This window comes from Paralichthys olivaceus, chromosome 8 (assembly GCF_024713975.1).
Source record: "Paralichthys olivaceus isolate ysfri-2021 chromosome 8, ASM2471397v2, whole genome shotgun sequence".
NCBI classification, from domain to species: domain Eukaryota; kingdom Metazoa; phylum Chordata; class Actinopteri; order Pleuronectiformes; family Paralichthyidae; genus Paralichthys; species Paralichthys olivaceus.
This window is the reverse complement of record NC_091100.1, coordinates 7,122,353-7,146,425: the sequence shown is the minus strand read 5'-3', so window position 1 is coordinate 7,146,425 and position 24,073 is coordinate 7,122,353. Positions and strand designations below refer to the sequence as shown.

The following is a 24,073-nucleotide window of genomic DNA, read 5'->3' as shown; positions in this document are numbered from 1 at the left end:
TGAAATTCAACTGTATTATTAAATCAACAATCCCACTGAGCTGTTGATTATTGATGAAATAACTTTGACATTACGTTTACATGAAACAGAACGATGTCTTCATTTAAAAAAACCTCAAAGTTAAAAAAAATCAAAGTAGAGTCTGAAAAGCGAAGGAGCTGCTGTCTGTTTCCTGTGAGCCGGCAGGAGGATTCTGACAGTCCAGATAAGTGACTCATGAGAATAGTGATCCTTATCACCTCTGACAGAGCCAGACCAGTGTCCTCTCTGTCAGAGCCAGCACAGAACAGGAACACACTTTCTAATGGCTTGTAAGGATTATTTAATAGTATCCAGCATATTGCTGTATGTTTATTTAATCATAACTGCTCAAACTACTCAAACTTTGTCTGAACCCGGCTTGACTTAGGTCAGGTATCCACTCTCTAAGACCAGGCAGATCTGATGTAGTAAGTTTGTGTTTCCTTTTAGCTGTGTATTTATACTTCAAATCATCAATCAATCATTTGAGTCTATTTCACTGTTGTATATTTCAAATGACACATTACACAACTCACGCTGAGTACTTCATGTATCTTCTTCAGATTTTCACCACAGGATTTTTCATGATAAACACATCAGCCATTAGTCACAGCAGACTCTTATTTCAGCATCATTCTTTGAACTTGAATCCATTCATCCATCAGTCTGACACTGTGACGTTCTCCTCATCAGCTGGAGACACTGTTTCTTCAATAAATCTTCAAACACGGTGTCAGCAAGTGCTCAACAGCATTTGCTCTGTTTTTATACAGGCAACAGATTCTAGATTTACTCATTCATTTTACAGGTTAATGTTTATATCTGTGAGTCAGGTAGTGTATCTCATGATGATGTGTGAACATCAAATCAGGATTTAAAGCCTGTTTGGGTTTTTCAACAGAGATTTTTTATTACTCTGTCTGAAAACCTTCACGTGAAAGTTATACACACTTACAAAATTCTTAGTCTGTTCTTGAGCAATTTACTTTGGATCTGTCTGGTTCACATCTGTCAGTGCAGCGACCCTCAAGCAACAGCAAGTATGTTCTCGCCATGATGTCTTTTGCTTTTGACCTGTGTTCATCTCTCGGCTGCAACAGGATCGTCTCTCAGGATTGAATTAAAAGTCTAATTGGAGGGTTTAACCCATTAAGCCTGTAACATGAACCAAAGCACAGAGCTGGACACCTGACAACATCCTGTCCAACAGCATCCAGATCAGTTTGTGCTCTCTGTAATGTAGGCTGAGGGGATTCTTGTTATTCCCAGTCCAAAATAATATTAACATTATGTCAACATGTCTTTACTTCTATGTTGACTACTTGTAGAGCTGACTTGTTTGTTCCCACCAATTTAGTCATTGTTTAAAAGATGTATCTAGTTTGGGGAGATTTCTGTCAGTCTATAGAGGAACACTGAATTGTTTACCTGAAAATAAAAAATCACTAAATGTGGAGAGAAATCATTCCACAGTGACGACATGCACCAAACCCATAAATGTGTCATGATAAAGAGATTTTTTTTCCAGGGGGCATTTCCTGATGTCAGTTCCTATTACAACAACACAACACTTTGGGGGAGCATGTTTTCCTTCGAACCACCGAGTCGGACCAGAAAATCAATCTATGAATCTCAACCAGCCCAGAGTGTAATCCGTATATGGTAGAGTACACTTGATGGAACTGGTCTCCATCTGAAGTGAAAATAATATTCTGTTCAGCATCTCTTTGTTGTGTGTGTTTCAAAATGACCTTAGATCACTGTGGAGCAAGGCACAGAAACAGACACTAAACCAATAACCCCTCTGTGGATGTGCTTTACACACACAAAGATGCCACTTGTTACAGAGACATCCTACTGGCTTTTATATCTGATCATCCATCACTGACATTTACATTTTTATAATGCACTCAGTTTTATTAGGTCACTAATATTTAAGGTGTTAATCACCAACTATTATCAGGTCTTTAAATGAGAATCAAAACATACCAGTAACCCATAGTAACAAACTAAACCCATAGATTCTATAAAAAGCTTTATTTTGCACTCCTAGAAAGTGCCCCCCCCCCCCACCCCCACCCTATACACACCCCCACACACAAACCACACACCCCAAATGCCTTCCAGCAGCAGCCTGCCATCTGCCCCTCCAAAATCAAATCACAGGTCCCAGCCATCAGGCAGCCCCCTCCCGCTGGTGCACGCACGCGCGCGCGCACACACACACACACACACACACACACACCCCCCTACTTGCCACCACCGGATAATTAAATTTAAGACTTAAAACCTGGAAGGGAGTGTTAAAATGCAGCTGTCAGGTGTGTGTCTGTCTGTGTGTCTGTGTGTGTCTAAGCATCTTCACACAACACATCTCTGTCCACTCTCCCTCTTCAGACTGAATGTTAATTGTAGATGTCGGTTATTGGGGCCAACAGAATCAGCTGCTGCTTTTCAGAGAAAATCCTGTTTTACATCTCAAAGCTGAGCGGGCATTCTTTTTATTGTTTGATCAATGAATTCATTAATTTGGGGAACAGTTAGCAGTTCAGGACTCGCTAGATTCTCTCTGTTTTATGTAGAAATCATTAAGCAATAATTAAACAGTGGAATAGTGATAAAGAGGAGAAGTCCCCGTGCCATAAAACAGAAGGAGTGTAAATATTCAAAACTCTTTTGTATAGTGCGCAGAAAGTAGATACAAATCCTGAAACTAATTTGCCTCTCACAAACCTTTCTACTCAGTGATGTTATCGGGATGACAGCCAGTCTGCCCATTAACCAGAGGCCAAACAGAACTAGAACATTCACTGAGCTGTAAGGGCTGTCTGAAATCTTTAAAGACCTTTTCACTTTAAAAGAACGGAGATGAACTGGGACGGTTGTTCATTGTATTGTATGGTCTATGATAAGCTGTAGACAGAGGTAATGAAAACCTTACAGGAGAAATCTTGGTTTGTGAAAGAAATTCACAATCTTTTTCTAACTCCCGAACTTTATCGCTCAGTCTGGTCAATTTGTTTGAGTGAAATTCTTCGAGGCAGGTGCATCAGAGCTGAAGGTCACTCTCAGGTCTCAGCACTGCAGCAGTTTCATCATGTCCCAAACAATTTGACACCATGCTGTGAGTGAGAGCTGCAGAAAGACAGAGTGACAAAGGTCCATCTAATAATGCTCCATGAACCATTCTTAACATTGTTTTCATCAGGCTACACATTTGTGTAGATGTGGGGAGGCAATGCAGGAAGGAAGGAAGGAAGTAAGTCTTTATGTAGTTACCAACAATTAAAATCCCTTTAAAACCATTGAAAACACATGTTTAGACCAAAACCCAAACTGTCCTTGATGTATCTACCAAATACATTTTAAAATGCAGCTTCATTTTATATATTCTATTCAGTTCAGTGCAAATTTATTTAAACCTTCAGAAGCAATTACACAAAAACTTGGTAGTAAAAACTTAACTCCAGCTGTGACTTTCCTCGGTGAAGTTTAGGTCACACCACACGATTTTCAGCCCGATTTGCAACTCGCTGACGAAAGCACTCGATCAGCACTCACCAATCGCTGTAAGAACTCTTTAAAGTCGCAAATTGAGACACTCGCCAACACAACACATGTTACTTCAATTAGCTGGAAGTTTAGCACTGGAACACTCCCAATCACACGTGAGCAGGTTGCAAAGTTTGAAATGTGCAGCGATCCAACAAAATGTATCGGCTTTCTAATAATAAATATATCTCTTTTAGAGAAACTTAACATCTTCTGTCATCATGGCACCATTGTTTGCATCTACCAGTTGGACATGAATCACTTTTTTTATTAGTCTGTGGATGTGAAAAGAGAGTTATTTTTGTAAATACCATGCACCACATAATGACGAGTTCCTTAGTAAAAGTTGCCCTTGAGCAGCTTAATGAAAATCCTAAGAAACATATTCAGTTAAAGTGTTGAACAGTGATTAGATAAAACCCTGTAGAGTAGAACATTGAGTTTTGGGGGCGTGGTCTTTTACAAGGGGGGAGTGAGTGGAGGTTGGTTAGCGTGACATTGATGCATCGCGGCATCACCTCGAATAACACGCTCCTAATCATGACGGCCCCGTGGCCCCAATACTCTAAGCCGGCCAATGATGGTAGGAGCGTGGTGTTTTTTACACTCAGTTAAACAGTAAGACAGTTTATATTTCTGTCCCTTAATTCTGCCCACCTTATTATCTTATTGATGGTGATATCTTGTCATATTCTTGTCCCTCAGGTTGGTGTAAGAGTCTGGCAGTAACAGACAGATTAGCAGAACTGTCTCACTCTCTGACTAGAGGCAAGGCCACACAAGGGCTGCGTCTGACTGTCGGGCTTGAGCTGCTTTCAGGGCCAAGTCTGGATTAAACGCCGCCATTTAGGTCAACAGCTATGAAATGTGCATACCCACCTATTGTTCTGTGCTGTCATAAGCATATACAGAACCATCTGACACCAACCAACCAGGAGTATTCACTGAATCCTTAGAAAAAACTGTGTAGTTTGTAGGTTAATATCATGAATTACTACAGAAACACATTTTGCTTTATAATTGAAGAAGTACTACACTTTAAAGTTATATAGATAAACACTTAATTATACTGTTAATAATAATATATCTTTATGTTGTGTTTGGGCTTTCATTTTACCACATGTAGAATTGTTTCTCCTCATATTTAAGTTCCACAACTTGTTGTGCTTTATATATCTCATCTGCACATCTACACAGGAAGAATGATCCTTCCTCTGTATGCTTGTCTGTTTGCTTTGGGGATCTGAGGAGGGAACTTTGTCTTAAACAGGATGTTGAGTATGGTGGCCCTGAGAGCTCAACGTACCTTACCTTCATAAAACATTGGTTGGTACTTTTTTCTTGGATTTTGAAAGTTTTGAAGTGGTTGAAGATGTTGATTTTCATGTGTTGGTGTGTGTTGATCTCTTAGGTTGTGAATTAGTAGTAGATATCTCCAAGATAAACTTGAATAAAATAATGCAGTGAGGTGTACATATTTTACATTTGAGAAAAAGATACAAAAAGGTCATGGACATGTGGAATGTATCGGCTTGAGGAATAGGAGTTAAAATTCTGCATTCAAAACTTTGCTCTATATGAATAAATCTTTTTTGACTCTGACAAAAAATGTGCGCAGCTGTTGTTGATAAGAAACTGCATTGACTTCCTTTTATTGTGGTTTTCCTTTACCTCTACCACGACCTCAGAATGCTCTGCCTTATCAGGATCACAAATTGGTCCCAACAAGTACCGGTGTTTGAAATTGGATAAGGTCCTAAGAAGTAACAAAAAGCAAAGCGCACAAACAAACAATATGCATCAGTCTTGTTCCTTAGTCTTGGTGGGCAATTCAGACATTACGAAAGCAAAAGTGCGTGTTCTATTCACTCACAAGTTCTGGCATGATACCCTGCATGGGAAAACAAAGAGCCGGCAGTCGATGGAGAGCCGGGGTGTCAGGGGGACACGGGCTGTCGGCTGTGCAGAGCGTGTAAAGGCTACAGAGAGGGGAGGGCGCCCATTGTCTGCTGTGTGTGCTCTCAACCACTTGTTTTGTTTGTCCAAGCCTGGCTCACATCCATTCTTTGCAGCAGGCCTGTTACTCTCCTACAAGAGATCATGATATGGTCAGGCTGCACTCAAACCCCAGCCCATGCACTATTGTTCGTATACTTGAATTTAATCACACAAGTGCACTCTGATAGCCTTGGCAAGAGTTGGCAGGTTAATGCAAGGAATATGTTTTACAAAGAGGATATCATGGGATTAATCCAAGTGATCCTGATAACCCTAGCATGTGGCATGTATCTGCTACTGATGGTCAAGTTTCATTTGCACATCAAAAAGTGAGGTGTAACTCGTGGCTTATGAGAATGGATATAACAGTTATAGTTGAAATGCAAAACATGGATATTCTAAAATTGGTCAAATTTTCTCCAAAGTTTATTGCAAATCTCCTTCAACACCTCCAGAAAGTTTGCTCTTAGGTTTTTGAGTATTTTCTGAGACTAAAGTGGCATCACATCACTAATTCTTTACTATGGTGTTTGTATTATTATATATACTATGTTCTTTAATTATGTTTGTTTGAATGTTGGAGGTAATACAAATTTGAGACAGAATGACCCACAAATAAAAACCTGTAAGACAAAGACATGATGGTACAATACAAACTGGAGTATTGCACATGACATGACAGTTAATATAAATATATATTTATTCTTATATTTTATTTCAATATTACAAGTCCTTAATGAATGAATGAAATCCTAAAATTTGGTTTATAAAAACCCCAAGAAGGCATAAGTAGACATGCTCGTACATCATACATATTCAGAGAGTCATACATTTCTTCTTCTGTAACTTCAGTGAGTAATGGTTTCTTCCCTATTTCATATCCGTCCAGTTTGCGTTCAATGTTTTCCAGCTTGATAACTTTAATTTGTCAAAAAAGCAAACTCTTCAGTAGCTGATGGTCCAAGTGACTCCACAAGAGCAAGTTAATGATGGGCTTAGATTTCTCATTGCTCATTTTCGTCATCGCCTCGTCTTGGCTGTTACATGTGTCTGAGATTTACGACTCTAATCCAGAGGAATTAAACGTCTCTGGGTGCAGCCTCTGTCTGTGAGTGAGAGTTGAGCACAGTTAATGACCTGGTTGGCTTTAGCTTAAACATCACCCCGACAAACTTAATAAGCATCCAGCCATCTGCATGTTCTCGTGGTAGCGGTTTAAATCGTTAAGGGTTCTCTGCCTGTATTACAGCAGGAGCAGTGTGTAGGCTGACCTTCCCCAAGGTAAGAGGCGGAGACTTTGATCTCTCTGCCGTTATTTCTGTCTCTCCCTCAGGATCCCACCCACTGTATTTGCCTCCTGCTCATTTGGTGATGAGCAGCGATGTGGGTTCTAGAGGTTGTTGATACCTAATGATTACAGTGATCATCCTGTCAGCCTTCACAAGGGCAGCCTCCGTTTTCATGTGTGTCTTCACCAGGGATTTGTGGTCCTTTCCACTAAAGATTCAGCAGTTGTGTTAGTTAAGCACAAGTAAAGGCAATTTCCCCCTAAAGAACTAGATGCAGTGTATTGTTACTTTAAATAATAGATGTATAGATTTATTTTCATTGGTGCAGCATTCTAAATCTCTGTTGAATGGGCTGTTCGTTTGGCCTGTGGTGATGCTGGTTGCAGCTTTCTTTTTGAAACTGTTAATGTGACCTGCAAGAATTTAGCAGCGTTGAGTAAAGACAGATTGCAGCACTCAGTCCACAGAATCCTGAATCTGCACGCCTGCTGCTGCACAAACACCTGTACACCTGTTCAAAGTTCAGTGAAGCTGGACTCAGTACGTTGATCCCCGAACTGGAGAAGTTGTCATTGTCGTGAACAACTACGTCACACTAAATGTGACAGTGCACTTTCTTGGACCTGTAATAATGCACATGCCGATTGTGAAATCAATAAGACAGATAAATAAATGTTTTGTAGTTTTGCACTTAATGTCGTCATGTTTAAAAAGGTGAAGGGTTTGTTATCGATCTAACAAACAGATTCGTTTAGATTCCTTCTCTATATGCTGACACACTTTGAGCCTTTGGCCTCTATTTTCTCTGTTGCCGAGCTGAGCGGGGCAGAAAGTACAGCAAGCGAGACGAGGGACACAGACGGATGGTGAGAGCAAGATGAGGTCAGACATCCAAGAGTGGGGCGGCGGTGTCACATCGTTGAGGGCAAACTTCAGTTTACCCCCGAGACACGTTAGCCAGCCAATACAGGGCCCCGCAAACAGTTGACTTCACTGATTGGCTGAGACAAGTTCTTGCAGGACGGCGCTGGTGATGAGGAGTGCCATCGGCTGTTTATCCTGGAAGTGGTTGACAAGAGCAAAGGGAAACACGGACAATGCGGTCTGACATTCACACACTCCTTTACTCTGTGCTGAATAATCCTCTGCATAGATTTTGCACTTTATTATGCTCTATATTTATGGACACCACCCCCTATATTCACAAATTCCCATTAGTGGACAACCCACTCCACTCTACCTCCTGTCACCCATAGACATAGCATATCTTTCCAATAAATTTTAAAGGTTTAGTTTTGAGACTGCATCAAAGTTAAAATGCCACAATTTCACAGACTCTATATCATTGAACATAATTTCTCAACCAATGACCTCCATTCATTGTTGCCTCTTATAAACCCGTTCATGCAGAGCACTATTTGTCTTCATTTCCCTGCATTCCCCGAGGCGTCACTGGCCAGCTGAAAAGTACTTCATCACAGGCCGCAGTACTGCTCCTTGCAGAGAGAGAGAGGGGTTTGCAGGGGTGAAAGTAAATCACACAGCCAAAAGCCTTTTGCACCAAGATATATAATATTACAACCCCAAGTTTTTTTTAAAATAATTATTATTAATATATAATTATTAAAACAAGCCTGTTGCCCTAGGGGATGATGATACAAGCAGGACAACCTGCAAGGCCTAATCTCATATTAAAGGAAAAGTATATTTTGGGCAATATAACAAATATTTTACTTTGGGTGAGTTGGATGATGAAATTGATGCAGCTCTCATATGTTGGATAATTATGAAGCTAGTCAGGAGTCTGACTTGTTAGCATTAAAATCAGAAATGCATTTTATATTTTTGCGTAATCCTTCCGAAAACTGCAAACACAATGTCATAGCATATTTTGCAGACAGTTGCAAGAGTGGTTTCTTTCTTCACACCCACAAGTGAGCAGATATGCCTAAGGACGAGTGATATGGCCAAAAATGATATTAAGAAAACAAATTTCACATCAGTCGATATCGATAATAATCGTGATAAATGTCACATTCATATTTCTTTTGAGGTTAAACACAAATTATTGCTCCTCAGTGAAGGTTTCAAATCTGAAGAAGAAGGATTATACCTCCTTAAAGATATACATTTGACTTTTGTTATATTGCTATTATTGAAAGTTATATTGCGATTATTATTGATATTGTGTTATCACCCAGCCTTAGATAAGTACATTTCCCAAAATGTTAATCCACTCCTTTAAGATGTCTCCAAGGTCCTCTGAGGTCTAACGTCATCAGAGTCTGTGGCAGAAAGCAGTGTTGACCTCTGCAGTCTGTAACTGTCTCCCATTGACCTGAAACTATTGATCAGCTCCAAAACAACAGTGTTCTGAATGAGTGGAAAAATACAGGATAATTCATAATATGTGGGATTGAGTTAAGCGGTGAATGGGAAATAATGTGTTATCTATATTGTTATAGCTTACACCACAGCAGAGTCCATTTCTGACGCATACATCAGACTAACCCAGAGGGCTGTTGCCATGGCGATTCTAACACCTGTGCCCTGACAGTATGTTGTTAGCGATCAGCTGCCAAGTTCCAGACTGAGAGCTCGACTAAAGAATGACATCCCCTCCAGCTATGTTAAACCTCTGATAACGTGCCACACCTCGTACTGACACAGATTACATTTCTCCACGTTCACCATTTCTTTTCCTTTGTTCGAGGGATTCATTTACTTCTAGTATATCCAATATGGCCAAAAGCGACATATAAAGGCATATTTTTTATGCATGCAACTGCATTGATGGTGAGTGAATGTAGGACATGCAGAAGTGTCATGTGAAGTGTCTTATTTATTATTAATGGGCGTGTAATTGAGTTCACTGAATGATGCATATTTGCAGTGTTACAGAATACTACTCTTTTGTTTTTTTGTTGTTGTGTTCTTACTTCACCTCCACGTCTGTTTCCTTCTCTTAAGACCTTTATTTTTTTCAAACCATCAGTTCTTCTAACACCCACTCTCCCTCTCTATACACACACTTTCTCCCACTGTGTCAGCCCCCGATCTCCCCTTGAGGATCCATCTGCCCATAATCTTCAGCCATGCTGTACCTCTCTTTCTCTTGGTGTGTGTGTGTGTGTGTGTGTGTGTGTGTGTGTGTGTGTGTGTGTGTGTGTGTGTGTGTGTGTGTGTGTGTGTGTGTGTGTGTGTGTGTGGTTGCACTTGCATGTGGTGGGATGATGAACAGATCTTCTCCTCCTTTGTCTTCCTCCTTGTCCACCTACAGTCACCAAAGGATAATCCTAGTGTGGGAGTGTTTGTGTGGGCACTCCTAACAGTATTTTAAAAATAACTTGTGTTTCCATCTCCAGGGGTGGGTGGTGGGTGTAAAAGGGAAAAGCTCTGGGAGCTGCAGAGAAAATTATGATCACAGTGTGACACAGAATAGAAAAAGGAAGACAAACGACCCAGCGGCACAAACGCAAACTGTACTTCTTTCCCTCCTATGACTCCTTGCTGACTCTGCAGTATTGTGGATGTCAGGGTGTTTTGATCTTGCTGTGTACTGTTCCTTCATCGCATTACGGAGCAGAAATAACCTCATCGTACGCTTCTTTTAAAGGTACAGTGTGTAGAATTTAGTGACATCTGGTGATGAAATTGCATGTTGCAGCTGAATACCCTTGTGCCAATAGATCCCTTTCTCCTAAATCTTACACACTGAACCTTTAAGTGAAGTGCCGACAGAGCATAGCATTTTTTTGTGCATCCAAAAATTCTGCTGTCACTCATACAGCTGAAACAGTGAAAGAACCGAACGTTCATGTAAAAGGATGGAAAATCATGTGAATCCTTAGAACTGTAAAAACACAGAGAAACTCTATCTGGATTCGTTAAAAAATGAATGACCATGATAAAATGAGGAGAAACCGAATTACATCCCTGAGCACCAGTGAAAAGTAATTGGCTTTTTCAAGTGCTATAGTTAAGCATAATAGTACCTGCTCTGTAGATTAAACTGAACATGTGCAAGATGCTGGTTTCTGATGAGTAAGAAAACATGTTTTAAAAGATATTAAACAACAGATTTTGTAACAACAAAATACAGTAGCTAGAGGTCCTGTTCATAGGCATTTAACATTAATATCAGACTTAAATGAGCAGATCACAAGTGGATGGCTACAAGTACAGCTCAGGTCAAACCTGTGTCTCCACATGCATCTCCAATAACCACTTGTGTAATCCGTCAACTGATCTGATCACCTGAGACGTGTTAATAATGGGCCACGGTGAGCTCCACCTGAACCGGATACAAAGAGGTTGCTTTTATTTGAAACGTGTGTATCCTGATTACCTAAAAAATGCATTGAATGTTTTTCTTTACTCATGCAACAAATGTAAAATGGATTATTTTGCTAGCTTACCTCTTTACTTTTGCTTGGAATTTGTGGCATCACGGCTCCACCACCAACCGTCAAATCAGTAGAAAAGTATTGTGTTGTAATGTAATGTTAAAGCTTCTGACTATGACGCCCCTAGTAAGAGTATGTTAATCTGTATGACCGCCTCTTTCTTCTTCCTCCAGCTCACCTGCCTGCAGGACTTCTTCGGGGACGATGACGTGTTTATCGCGTGCGGCCCAGAGAAGCACCGTTACGCCCAGGACGACTTTGTGTTGGATCACAGTGGTAAGGCTTCCACAGCCTTTATGACTGGTAGGCCTGACTAAGACTAACTAAACCTCTGTCCCTCTGTCCCTTTGTGTGTTTGTTTGTGTGTGTGTGTGTGTATGTGTGTGTGTGTGTGTGTGTGTGTGTGTGTGTGTGTGTGTGTCTGTGTGTGTCTCTGTGTGTGTCTGTACCCATGTTTGAGCATCCGTTTCCTTCTCTACTACTCTCCCCTACAAGGGCTTGCAGCGCTCTTTTCCTTTCAGACGTTGACAGCAAGATATGAGATCTCTGTGTATAAATTAAGAATCATTTGTCTAGTCATTCATTCAATACTGTTTATGATATATTATTATTGTGGAAAGTAATTTTTTTTTTTTTTGTTAAAAGTTTATTTAACTGTTTGTCCATCATTGCTAAAAACTCAATTCAGTATAAATCAATTTTATTTGTATAGCACCAAATCATAATATACATTATCTCATTATACTGTATTCATATATTTTTTATTTATTATGTACACCCTCTGGATAAGACTAGTGCTACAAGTATCTGGCCTGTATCTGAGCACACAGGTGAGATCTCTGTTAAGCAACACACTGTACTTCAGTTAAGAGGTAAACCTCACAGGAAGGAAAAAGGAGTTGGTTTTAGTAACAGTCCAAAAATATTGTTATCCTCTATATGTTTTGTAGTTTTGTCAGGTTAGCTAACCACAGGGAGACATATCCTAACACACGCTGTGCTAACTGCTACTGAGGACGTGTGATAGTGAATGGGTCAAACCCAGAGGTAGTTTGGAGCTGTCGTTCCACTTCCACTCTTCTGCTCCACTTTTAAGAATTAGGTCTTTGAACAGAAATGGCACAGTGTGTTCTCTTTTGAAGGTACAGAAGATGATCTTCATTTAGCAAAATAGGGCCAGTGCACAATCTACTGTTAAAACATGGAAAGAATACTTACTACAAATTGAAAATCTGTGTAATAGATCATGCAAAGCAATCATGAGGCATCTGGCTAATCCATGTGTAGATGATTATTGTACTTGAGCTGGATTTGATATTCTACCCTCAAATGTTACACATCAATTTAGTACTCAGTATCAATATAGTACCCTAACACATTTTCAGTACAAACAAACATGTGACTATAGAAACACTGCCCAATGCTGAAAGTTTGCAGAGAATATTTGGTTAAATGTGGATTTAAATCAGTGTTCTGTTTTCATAGCATTTAAAAATACCCTGTGAAATTTTTGGTTGTCAAATGTGTTTTGCTCCAAAGTGCTACTAGTGGTCAAAAACTTGACAGAGAACCTTTAATCAAGGCGAAATTTGGCCCTGTTAAATTTTTTTAATGGGTGTAAAATAAGTATTAATTTTGTGTTGGTAAAAAAAACTCAAACTGAAAATATAGTTGCAAGTGGCAATAAGCAGGTTCGGGCCTTAATTCGCTCAAAGGAAGAAGCAGCTTCAATAGTAAGAATAGGAGGAAGCGACTCAGTAGGTTCAGGATTGTTCCAGACGCACATTATAGGTTTGGTATCCTTTTACCATGCTGGAGTATCTTGCCAGAATTTCATCCCTCCCCACTGCCCTGCTGACCTGCACTCACTTTAAATGTTTACAATAAACACCAACATTAATTAGAGGTTGTTAGGACACATAAAGTTCTTGAAGTTTACTTTGTGTATGTTTGACTTGGTCCATAGTTCATCCAATATTTTGCATGGACTCTGCCACACAAGTGTTAAAGTTGACTGGGAAAATCCTGCTTCGTGATCCGACACCATCCATTAATAATGAAATGAATGAGATAGTGTGAATCAGCAATGTGCTGGATCAACATCAATTCCAACAGTGACCTTATCCATCAATTATTCTCTTGGAAATTGTTGAAAATATAAATTAAATGTCCTGGGATTTCACCTAGGGATTAGTCTGTTTCATGTTTGTGTGTTCATCTTAAATGAAAATTCACTGATTATAGATTGTAATTTTTCTGTATAGTTTTGACTTTTATATGGTAAAAAAAAAATTGAAATAAAAAATAAAGTTGTATCAACACTTAAACTATAGTTATGGAACTTTCTCAAAATGGCCAGCCTACCCTCCTGTGACTATTACAACTAATTTAATCTTTCTGTAAATTCAAACATTGGTGTAAATCAACAGAGGTACTATGCTACAGAGGTGCAATGCTACTGGTAGTAAAAAACAATAGATACTCTTTAGATCAATTGTATCCACTTTTATTTGCATGATCTTTAAGGGAGACCGGAGCACCCGGAGTAAATCCACATGTGCCTGTATTTAATGATTACACACAGTAGTACAGCCTGTATTTCCACTGGTAACATTTAAACGTGACAGCCATGGGAAGTTCGATTATTCACATGGAGTCGCCAAAGTCAAGGTAACTCCAGAGTCACCACCTGCTGCACTGCTGTCATCCACTGCTCGTATATTCAACAGAGGTACTGCTTCACCAAACACAGCTCTAGCAGGACTAGCCTCATGCAGTGCTGCTGCGGCCTTGTTCAACGCGACTGCAGCATTGTACCAAAGTTCTTCAATATTGCTCACAATTGTCGCACTTGTCGAATCCAGTGCTGCTGAGACTTTGTCCAATGCATATACAGCTCTGTACAAAACTGAAAATATGTTGGACATAAGTTCAGTCACTGCAGTGTCAAACGTAGCTACATCAGAACCGGTCTTTTGCAGTGCTGATAAAGACCTGAACACAGCATTTGCAGCTTTTAACAAGCCTAAAGAAAGATTGAACACAGCTGCAGCACTGGTCTCTTCTGGTGGTGCTGCAGCGCCTGACACAATTGCAGAGGGGCAGGTCCTTTCCAGTTCTTCCATAGCATTGTGCACAGTGACTGCAGCGTTAAACAAAGCTGCCGTACTGGTCTTATCCAATGATGCTGCAACATCTACAAGAGCTGCTGCTGGTCCATTGTCATCCTGTTTTTCATTGCTGAGCACAGCTGTAGCACTGGTCCTATCCAATGAGGCTGCAATGTCTAACACAGCTGCTGCAGGTCCAATCTCATCCTGTTCTTCATTGTTGAGCAAAGTTGCGTCAACGGGTGACATAGCTGGAGAACTATTTGCATCGCCTAACATTACATCCAAGACAGCTGCTGCAGTTTTGAACACAGCTCTAGCAGGACTAGCCTCATGCAGTGCTACTGCGGCTTGGTTCATTTTGATTGCAGCATCGTACCAGGTTTTCTCAATATTGCACACAACTGTAGCATTGGTTGAATCCAGTACTGCTGAGACTTTGCGCAAAGCATATGCAGCACTGTACAAATGCTGAGCCACGTTGAGTACAACTGAATCACTGGTCTTATACTGTACAGCTGTAGCATCGAAGGCAGCCACTGCAGTGTCAAACACAGCTACAGCAGAACCGGTCTCATGCAGTGCTACTGAGGAGTTGAACAAAGCATCTGCAGCTTTGAGCAACATTTCAGAATAGTGCAACACAGCTGTAGCACTGGTCTCTTCTTGTGGTGCTGCAGCATCTGACAACACAGAAGAGGGGCAGCTCCTTTTAAATTCTTCAAGAGCATCATGCATAACATCAGAGGCGTCATACAAAGCCTCAGCAACTTTGGACAGAGCTACAGCACTGGTCATATCCAATGATGCTGCAACATCTAACACAGCTGCTTCAGGTCCAATCTCATCCTGTTCTTCTTCATCATTGAATTCAGCTGCAGTACTGGTCTTATCCAACGATGCTGCAAAATCTCCAAGAGCTGCCGCTGGTCCAATGTCATCCTGTTCTTCATCGCTGAGCACGGCTGTAGCACTGGTCTTATCCAACGATGATGGAACTTCTAACACAGCTGCTTCAGGTCCAATCTCATCCTGTTCTTCATTGTTGAACAAAGACGTGACAAGGGGTGACCAAGCTGGAGACCTCTTCGCACCCACTGCTGCTGGTACAGCAAAGACAGCTTCTGCAGCTTTGAACACAGCTCTAGCAGGACTGGCCTCATGCAGTGCTGCTATGGCATTGCTCATATCGACTGCAGCATTGTACCAAGGTTCATCAATATTGCACACAGCTGTAGCACTGGTCGAATCCAGTGCTACTGAGACTTTGCGCAAAGCATATGCAGCATTGTACAAAAGAAGAGCCACGTTGAGCACAACTGAATCACTGGTCTCATCCTGTAGAGCTGTAGCATCGAAGGCAGTCACTGCAGTGTCGAACACAGCTACAGCAGATCCGGTCTCTTGCAGTGCTACTGAGGAGTTGAACACAGCATCTGCAGCTTTGAACAGAATTCCAGAATGGTCTAACACAGCTGCAGCACTGGTCTTTTCTGGTGGTGCTGCAGAGTCTGACAACATAAAAGAGTGGCAGGCCCTTTCCAGTCCTGCTTCAACATTGTGCATAGCCTCAGTAGCATTATACAAAGCTGTAGCAACTTGGGAAACAGCTATAGTGCTGGTCATATTCAATGATTTTGCAACTTCTAACACAGCTGCTTCGGGTCCAATCTCATTCTGTTCTTCTTCATTGTTGAACACAGCTGCAGTACTGATCTTATCCAACGATGCTGCAACATCTACAAGAGCTGCTGCTGGTCCATTGTCATCCTGTTTTTCATTGCTGAGCACAGCTGTAGCACTGGTCCTATCCAATGATGCTGCAATGTCTAACACAGCTGCTGCAGGTCCAATCTCATCCTGTTCTTCATTGTTGAGCAAAGTTGCGTCAACGGGTGACATAGCTGGAGAACTATTTGCATCGCCTAACATTACATCCAAGACAGCTGCTGCAGTTTTGAACACAGCTCTAGCAGGACTAGCCTCATGCAGTGCTACTGCGGCTTGGTTCATTTTGATTGCAGCTTCGTACCAGGTTTTCTCAATATTGCACACAACTGTAGCATTGGTTGAATCCAGTACTGCTGAGACTTTGCGCAAAGCATATGCAGCACTGTACAAATGCTGAGCCACGTTGAGTACAACTGAATCACTGGTCTTATACTGTACAGCTGTAGCATCGAAGGCAGCCACTGCAGTGTCAAACACAGCTACAGCAGAACCGGTCTCATGCAGTGCTACTGAGGAGTTGAACACAGCATCTGCAGCTTTGAGCAACATTTCAGAATAGTGCAACACAGCTGTAGCACTGGTCTCTTCTTGTGGTGCTGCAGCATCTGACAACACAGAAGAGGGGCAGCTCCTTTTAAATTCTTCAAGAGCATCATGCATAACATCAGAGGCGTCATACAAAGCCTCAGCAACTTTGGACAGAGCTACAGCACTGGTCATATCCAATGATGCTGCAACATCTAACACAGCTGGTTCAGGTCCAATCTCATTCTGTTCTTCTTCATTGTTGAACACATCTATAGTATCGGACATATCCAACGATGCTGCAACTTCTAACACAGCTGCTTCAGGTCCAATCTCATCCTGTTCTTCTTCATCATTGAATTCAGCTGCAGTACTGGTCTTATCCAACGATGCTGCAAAATCTCCAAGAGCTGCCGCTGGTCCAATGTCATCCTGTTCTTCATCGCTGAGCACGGCTGTAGCACTGGTCTTATCCAACGATGATGGAACTTCTAACACAGCTGCTTCAGGTCCAATCTCATCCTGTTCTTCATTGTTGAACAAAGACGTGACAAGGGGTGACCAAGCTGGAGACCTCTTCGCACCCACTGCTGCTGGTACAGCAAAGACAGCTTCTGCAGCTTTGAACACAGCTCTAGCAGGACTGGCCTCATGCAGTGCTGCTATGGCATTGCTCATATCGACTGCAGCATTGTACCAAGGTTCATCAATATTGCACACAGCTGTAGCACTGGTCGAATCCAGTGCTCCTGAGACTTTGCGCAAAGCATATGCAGCATTGTACAAAAGAAGAGCCACGTTGAGCACAACTGAATCACTGGTCTCATCCTGTAGAGCTGTAGCATCGAAGGCAGTCACTGCAGTGTCGAACACAGCTACAGCAGATCCGGTCTCTTGCAGTGCTACTGAGGAGTTGAACACAGCATCTGCAGCTTTGAACAGAATTCCAGAATGGTCTAACACAGCTGCAGCACTGGTCTTTTCTGGTGGTGCTGCAGAGTCTGACAACATAAAAGAGTGGCAGGCCCTTTCCAGTCCTGCTTCAACATTGTGCATAGCCTCAGTAGCATTATACAAAGCTGTAGCAACTTGGGAAACAGCTATAGTGCTGGTCATATTCAATGATTTTGCAACTTCTAACACAACTGCTTCAGGTCCAATCTCATTCTGTTCTTCTTCATTGTTGAACACAGCTGCAGTACTGATCGTATCCAACGATGCTGCAAAATCTCCAAGAGCTGCCGCTGGTCCAATGTCATCCTGTTCTTCATCGCTGAGCACGGCTGTAGCACTGGTCTTATCCAACGATGACGCAACTTCTAACACAGCTGCTATAGGTCCAATCTCATCCTGTTCTTCTTCATCATTGAACTCAGCTGCAGTACTGGTATTATCCAATGATGCTGCAACTTCTAACACAGCTGCTGCAGGTCCAATCTCATCCTGTTCTTTATTGTTGAACAAAGCTGTGACAAGGGGTGACCAAGCTGGAGACCTCTTCGCACCCACTGCTGCTGGTACAGCCAAGACAGCTTCTGCAGCTTTGAGCACAGCTCTAGCAGGACTGGCCTCATGCAGTGCTGCTATGGCATTGCTCATATCGACTGCAGCATTGTACCAAGGTTCATCAATATTGCACACAGCTGTAGCACTGGTCGAATCCAGTGCTGCTGAGACTTTGTGCAAAGCATATGCAGCACTGTACAAAAGAAGAGCCACGTTGAGCACAACTGAATCACTGGTCTCATCCTGTAGAGCTGTAGCATCGAAGGCAGCCACTGCAGTGTCGAACACAGCTACAGCAGATCCGGTCTCTTGCAGTGCTACTGAGGAGTTGAACACAGCATCTGCAGCTTTGAACAGAATTCGAGAATGGTCTAACACAGCTGCAGCACTGGTTTCTTCTGGTGGTGCTGCAGAGTCTGACAACATAAAAGAGTGACAGGCCCTTTCCAGTCCTGCTTCAACATTGTGCATAGCCTCAGTAGCGTTATACAAAGCTGTAGCAACTTGGGAAACAGCTATAGTGCTGGTCATATTCAATGATTTTGCAACTTCTAACACAGCTGCTTCAGGTCCAATCTCATTCTGTTCTTCTTCATTGTTGAACACAGCTGCAGTACTGGTCTTATCCAACGATGCTGCAAAATCTCCAAGAGCTGCCGCTGGTCCAATGTCATCCTGTTCTTCATCGCTGAGCACAGCTGTAGCACTGGTCTTATCCAACGATGATGCAACTTCTAACAGAGCTGCTTCAGGTCCAATCTCATCCTTTTCTTTATTGTTGAACAAAGCTGTGACAAGGGGTGACCAAGCTGGAGACCTCTTCGCACCCACTGCTGCTGGTACAGCCAAGACAGCTTCTGCAGCTTTGAGCACAGCTCTAGCAGGACTGGCCTCATGCAGTGCTGCTATGGCATTGCTCATATCGACTGCAGCATTGTACCAAGGTTCATCAATATTGCACACAGCTGTAGCACTGGTCGAATCCAGTGCTGCTGAGACTTTGCGCAAAGCATATGCAGCATTGTACAAAAGAAGAGCCACGTTGAGCACAACTGAATCACTGGTCTCATCCTGTAGAGCTGTAGCATCGAAGGCAGCCACTGCAGTGTCGAACACAGCTACAGCAGATCCGGTCTCTTGCAGTGCTACTAAAGAGTTGAACACAGCATCTGCAGCTTTGAACAGAATTCCAGAATGGTCTAACACAGCTGCAGCACTGGTCTTTTCTGGTGGTGCTGCAGAGTCTGACAACATAAAAGAGTGGCAGGCCCTTTCCAGTCCTGCTTCAACATTGTGCATAGCCTCAACAGCCTTATTCAAAGCCTTAGCAACTTGGGAAACAGCTATAGTACTGGTCATATTCAATGATTTTGCAACTTCTAACACAGCTGCTTCAGGTCCAATCTCATTCTGTTCTTCTTCATTGTTGAACACAGCTGCAGTACTGGTCTTATCCAACGATGCTGCAAAATCTCCAAGAGCTGCCGCTGGTCCAATGTCATCCTGTTCTTCATCGCTGAGCACAGCTGTAGCACTGGTCTTATCCAACGATGATGCAACTTCTAACAGAGCTGCTTCAGGTCCAATCTCATCCTGTTCTTTATTGTTGAACAAAGCTGTGACAAGGGGTGACCAAGCTGGAGACCTCTTCGCACCCACTGCTGCTGGTACAGCCAAGACAGCTTCTGCAGCTTTGAGCACAGCTCTAGCAGGACTGGCCTCATGCAGTGCTGCTATGGCATTGCTCATATCGACTGCAGCATTGTACCAAGGTTCATCAATATTGCACACAGCTGTAGCACTGGTCGAATCCAGTGCTGCTGAGACTTTGCGCAAAGCATATGCAGCATTGTACAAAAGAAGAGCCACGTTGAGCACAACTGAATCACTGGTCTCATCCTGTAGAGCTGTAGCATCGAAGGCAGCCACTGCAGTGTCGAACACAGCTACAGCAGATCCGGTCTCTTGCAGTGCTACTAAAGAGTTGAACACAGCATCTGCAGCTTTGAACAGAATTCCAGAATGGTCTAACACAGCTGCAGCACTGGTCTTTTCTGGTGGTGCTGCAGAGTCTGACAACATAAAAGAGTGGCAGGCCCTTTCCAGTCCTGCTTCAACATTGTGCATAGCCTCAACAGCCTTATTCAAAGCCTTAGCAACTTGGGAAACAGCTATAGTACTGGTCATATTCAATGATTTTGCAACTTCTAACACAGCTGCTTCAGGTCCAATCTCATTCTGTTCTTCTTCATTGTTGAACACAGCTGCAGTACTGGTCTTATCCAACGATGCTGCAAAATCTCCAAGAGCTGCTGCTGGTCCATTGTCATCCTGTTCTTCATCGCTGAACTCAGCTGCAGTACTGGTCTTATCCAACGATGCTGCAACGTCCAACACAGCTGCTGCAGCTTCAATCTCATCCAGTTCCGCTTCATCGTTGAACTCAGCTCCAGTACTGGTCTTATCCAACGATGCTGCAACATCCAACACAGTTGCTTCAGGTCCAATCTCATCCTGTTCTTCTTCATCATTGAACTCAGCTGCAGTACTGGTATTATCCAACGATGCTGCAACGTCCAACACAGCTGCTGCAGGTCCACTCTCATCCAGTTCCTCTTCATTGTTAAACTCAGCTGCAGTACTGGTATTATCCAACGATGATGCAACATCCAACACAGCTGCTTCAGGTCCAATCTCATCCTGTTCTTTATTGTTGAACAAAGATGTGACAAGGGGTGACCAAGCTGGAGACCTCTTCGCACCCACTGCTGCTGGTTCAGCCAAGACAGCTGCTGCAGCTTCTAGCACAGCTCTAGCAGGACTGGCCTCATGCAGTGCTGCTATGACATTGCTCATATCGACTGCAGCATTGTACCAAGGTTCATCAATATTGCGTACAGCTGTACCACTAGTCGAATCCAGTGCTGCTGAGACTTTGCGCAAAGCATATGCAGCACTGTACAAATGCTGAGCCGCGTTGAGCACAACTGAATCACTGGTCTCATCCTGTAGAGCTGTAGCATCGAAGGCAGCAACTGCAGTGTCGAACACAGCTACAGCAGATCCAGTCTCATGCAGTGCTACTGAGGAGTTGAACACAGCATCTGCAGCTTTGAGCAACATTTCAGAATAGTGCAACACAGCTGCAGCACTGGTTTCTTCTGGTGGTGCTGCAGCGTCTGACAACATAAAAGAGTGGCAGGCCCTTTCCAGTCCTGCTTCAACATTGTGCATAGCCTCAAAAGCGTTGTACAAAGCTGTAGCAACTTGGGAAACAGCTATAGTACTGGTCATATTCAATGATGCTGCAACTTCTAACACAACTGCTTCAAGTCCAGTGCCATCCTGTTCTTCTACCTCATTGAACGCAGCTGCAGCAGTAGTCTCTCCCGGAGGTGCTGCAGTGTCTGACAAAATAAAAGAGGGGCAGGTCCTTTTCAATTTTGCCAAAGCATTGCGAACAGTGTCAGCAGCATTATACAAAGCTGTAGTAACTTGGGACACAGCTATAGTACTGGTCTTCTGCAATGATGCTGCAACGTCTAACACAGCTGCTGCAGGTCGAATCTCATCCTGTTCTTCCAGCTCGTTGAACACAGCTGTAGCCCTGGTTGTATTCAATGATGCTGCAACATCTAAAATGGCTGCCGTAGGTCCAATCTCATCCTGTTCTTCTTCATCATTGAACACAGCTGCAGCACTGGTTGTATCCAATGATGCTGCAACATCCAACACAGCTGCTGCAGGTCCAATCTCACCCTGTTCTTTATCGTTGAACAAAGCTGTGACTACTGGTGACCAAGCTGGAGAACTCTTCTCATCCACTGCTACTGTTACATCCAGGACACCTGCTGCATTTTCCAACACAGTTCGTGCAGGACTGGCCTCATGCACTGCTGATGCAGTATTATCCATATCGACTATTGCATTGTACCAAGTTTCATCATTATTGCATACAGCTGTAGCACTGGTCAAATCCAGTGCTGCTGAGACTTTGCGCAAAGCATATGCAGCACTGTACAAAAGAAGATCACTGGTCTCTTCTGGTAGTGCTGCAGCGCCTGACACAATTGCAGAGGGGCAGGTCCTTTCCAGTTCTTCCATAGCATTGTGCACAGCGACTGCAGAGTTAGACAAAGCTGCCATACTGGTCTTTTCCAATGATGCTGTAACATCTACAAGAGCTGCCACTGGTCCAATGTCATCCTGTTTTTCATTGTTGAGCACAGCTGTAGCACTGATCTTATCCAATGATGCTGCGATGTCTAACACAGCTGCTGCAGGTTCAATCTCATCCTGTTCTTCCAGCTCATTGAACACTGCTGTAGCACTGGTCATTTCCAGTGATGCTGCAACATCTAAAATGGCTGCCGCAGGTCCAATGTCTTCCTCTTCTTCATCATTGAACAAAGCTGCTGCAGGTCCAATCTCATCCTGTTCTTTACCATTGAACAAAGCTGTGACAACTGGTGACCGAGCTGGAGAACTCTTCGCATCCACTGCTACTGTTACATCCAGGACACCTGCTGCGTATTCCAACACAGTCCGCGCAGGACTGACCTCATGCAGGGCTGCTGCAGCACTATCTATGTCAACTGCTGCAATGTCTAACACAGCTGCTGCAGGTCCAATGTCCTCCTGTTCTTCTTTATCGTTGAACACAGCTGTTGCACTGGTCGTATCCATTGATTCTGCAACATCTAAAATGGCTGCCGCAGGTCCAGTCTCATCCTGTTCTTCATCATTGAAAACAGCGGCAGCACTTGTCGTATCCAGTGATGTTGCAACGTCCAACACAGCTGCTGCAGGTCCAATCTCACCCTGTTCTTTATCGTTGAACAAAGCTGTGACAACTGCTGACGAAGCTGGAGAACTCTTCGCATCCACTGCTACTGTTACATCCAGGACAGCTGCTGCATTTCCATCAATACCTCTCACCGCTGTAGCACTGGTCAAATCCAGGGTTTCTAAAACTTTGCGCAAAGTATATTTGTACAAATCATGAGCCTGGTTGAGCATATCTGAAGCACTTGTCTCATCGAGTAAAGCTGTACCATTGAAGGCAGCCACTGCAGTGTCGAACATATGTGCAGCCGACCCAGTCTCTTGCAGTGCTTCTGAGGAGTTGAACACAGCATCTGCACTTTTGGACAAACCTTTAGACAAGTGCAACACAGCTGCAGCACTGGTCTCTTCTTGTGGTGCTGCAACATCTGACACCGCTGCTTTAGGTCCAATCTCATCTTGTTTTTCTTCATTGTTGAACAAAGCTGTAGGCTTTGATTCTGCAGTGGCCAAAAGATTGGCCTCTGTCTTTTCAACGCTAGTTTCTGATTCAGGCAGCTCAGTGGTAACCATGGGTGCTGAATTTTCATCCTCATCAACATGTACATTTCTCTCTCCAGGTGGGAGGAAATAGTCAAATACACGTCTCACAGTTTTAGTGACTGCCATACCTACAAGGTACCCAAGGATCAGGATTGGCATGTTGCTTGGTTTTTATCTCTTTCAGAATATGTGGGGATTCAATTGAAGAAAAGTCTGCTTCGTTGTTCAGTTTTTCCGGTGGGTGTCGTTATACAATGTCAAAAGTGTCAAAGACATGGAGGGTCAAAGACATGGAGGATCAAAGACATGGAGGATCAAAGACGTGGAGGGTCAAAGGCATGCAGGGTTCAAAGGCATGGAGGGTCAAAGCCATGCAGGGATCATAGGCATGAACGGTCAAAGGCGTGGTGATATCATTCTTTTCTTCCATCCCTGCTGAAATGTTGCATGAGTTTGATGTTTAATTTAAAAAAAATAGTGGTGGGGGTTGGAGGTGGGGGTTGGGGAATGGGGAGTACAGCAGTGGATTGTGGTAATGTGATTGTGTGAAGCAGCAATGCGCTGGATCAAGATCAGGTCAATACTATATAATCAAGTGTTTCTGCTA

The 24,073-nt window shown here is 42.9% G+C and overlaps 1 protein-coding gene across 11 annotated transcripts in view; it reads left to right on the top strand.

Moving 5' to 3' along the window:
- Window positions 1–24,073, top strand: part of dclk2a (doublecortin-like kinase 2a) — a 49,759-nt gene that overhangs the window by 7,268 nt on the left and 18,418 nt on the right. For 7 of the 11 annotated variants that reach the window (XM_020101313.2, XM_020101312.2, XM_020101308.2 and 4 more), the window contains exon 3: window positions 11,440–11,569. In XM_020101313.2, the coding sequence (XP_019956872.2) occupies window positions 11,440–11,569 (130 nt within the window). The remainder of the gene's footprint in view (window positions 1–11,439; window positions 11,570–24,073) is intronic. The other 4 variants (XM_020101315.2, XM_020101314.2, XM_020101310.2 and 1 more) reach the window with 1 other exon arrangement.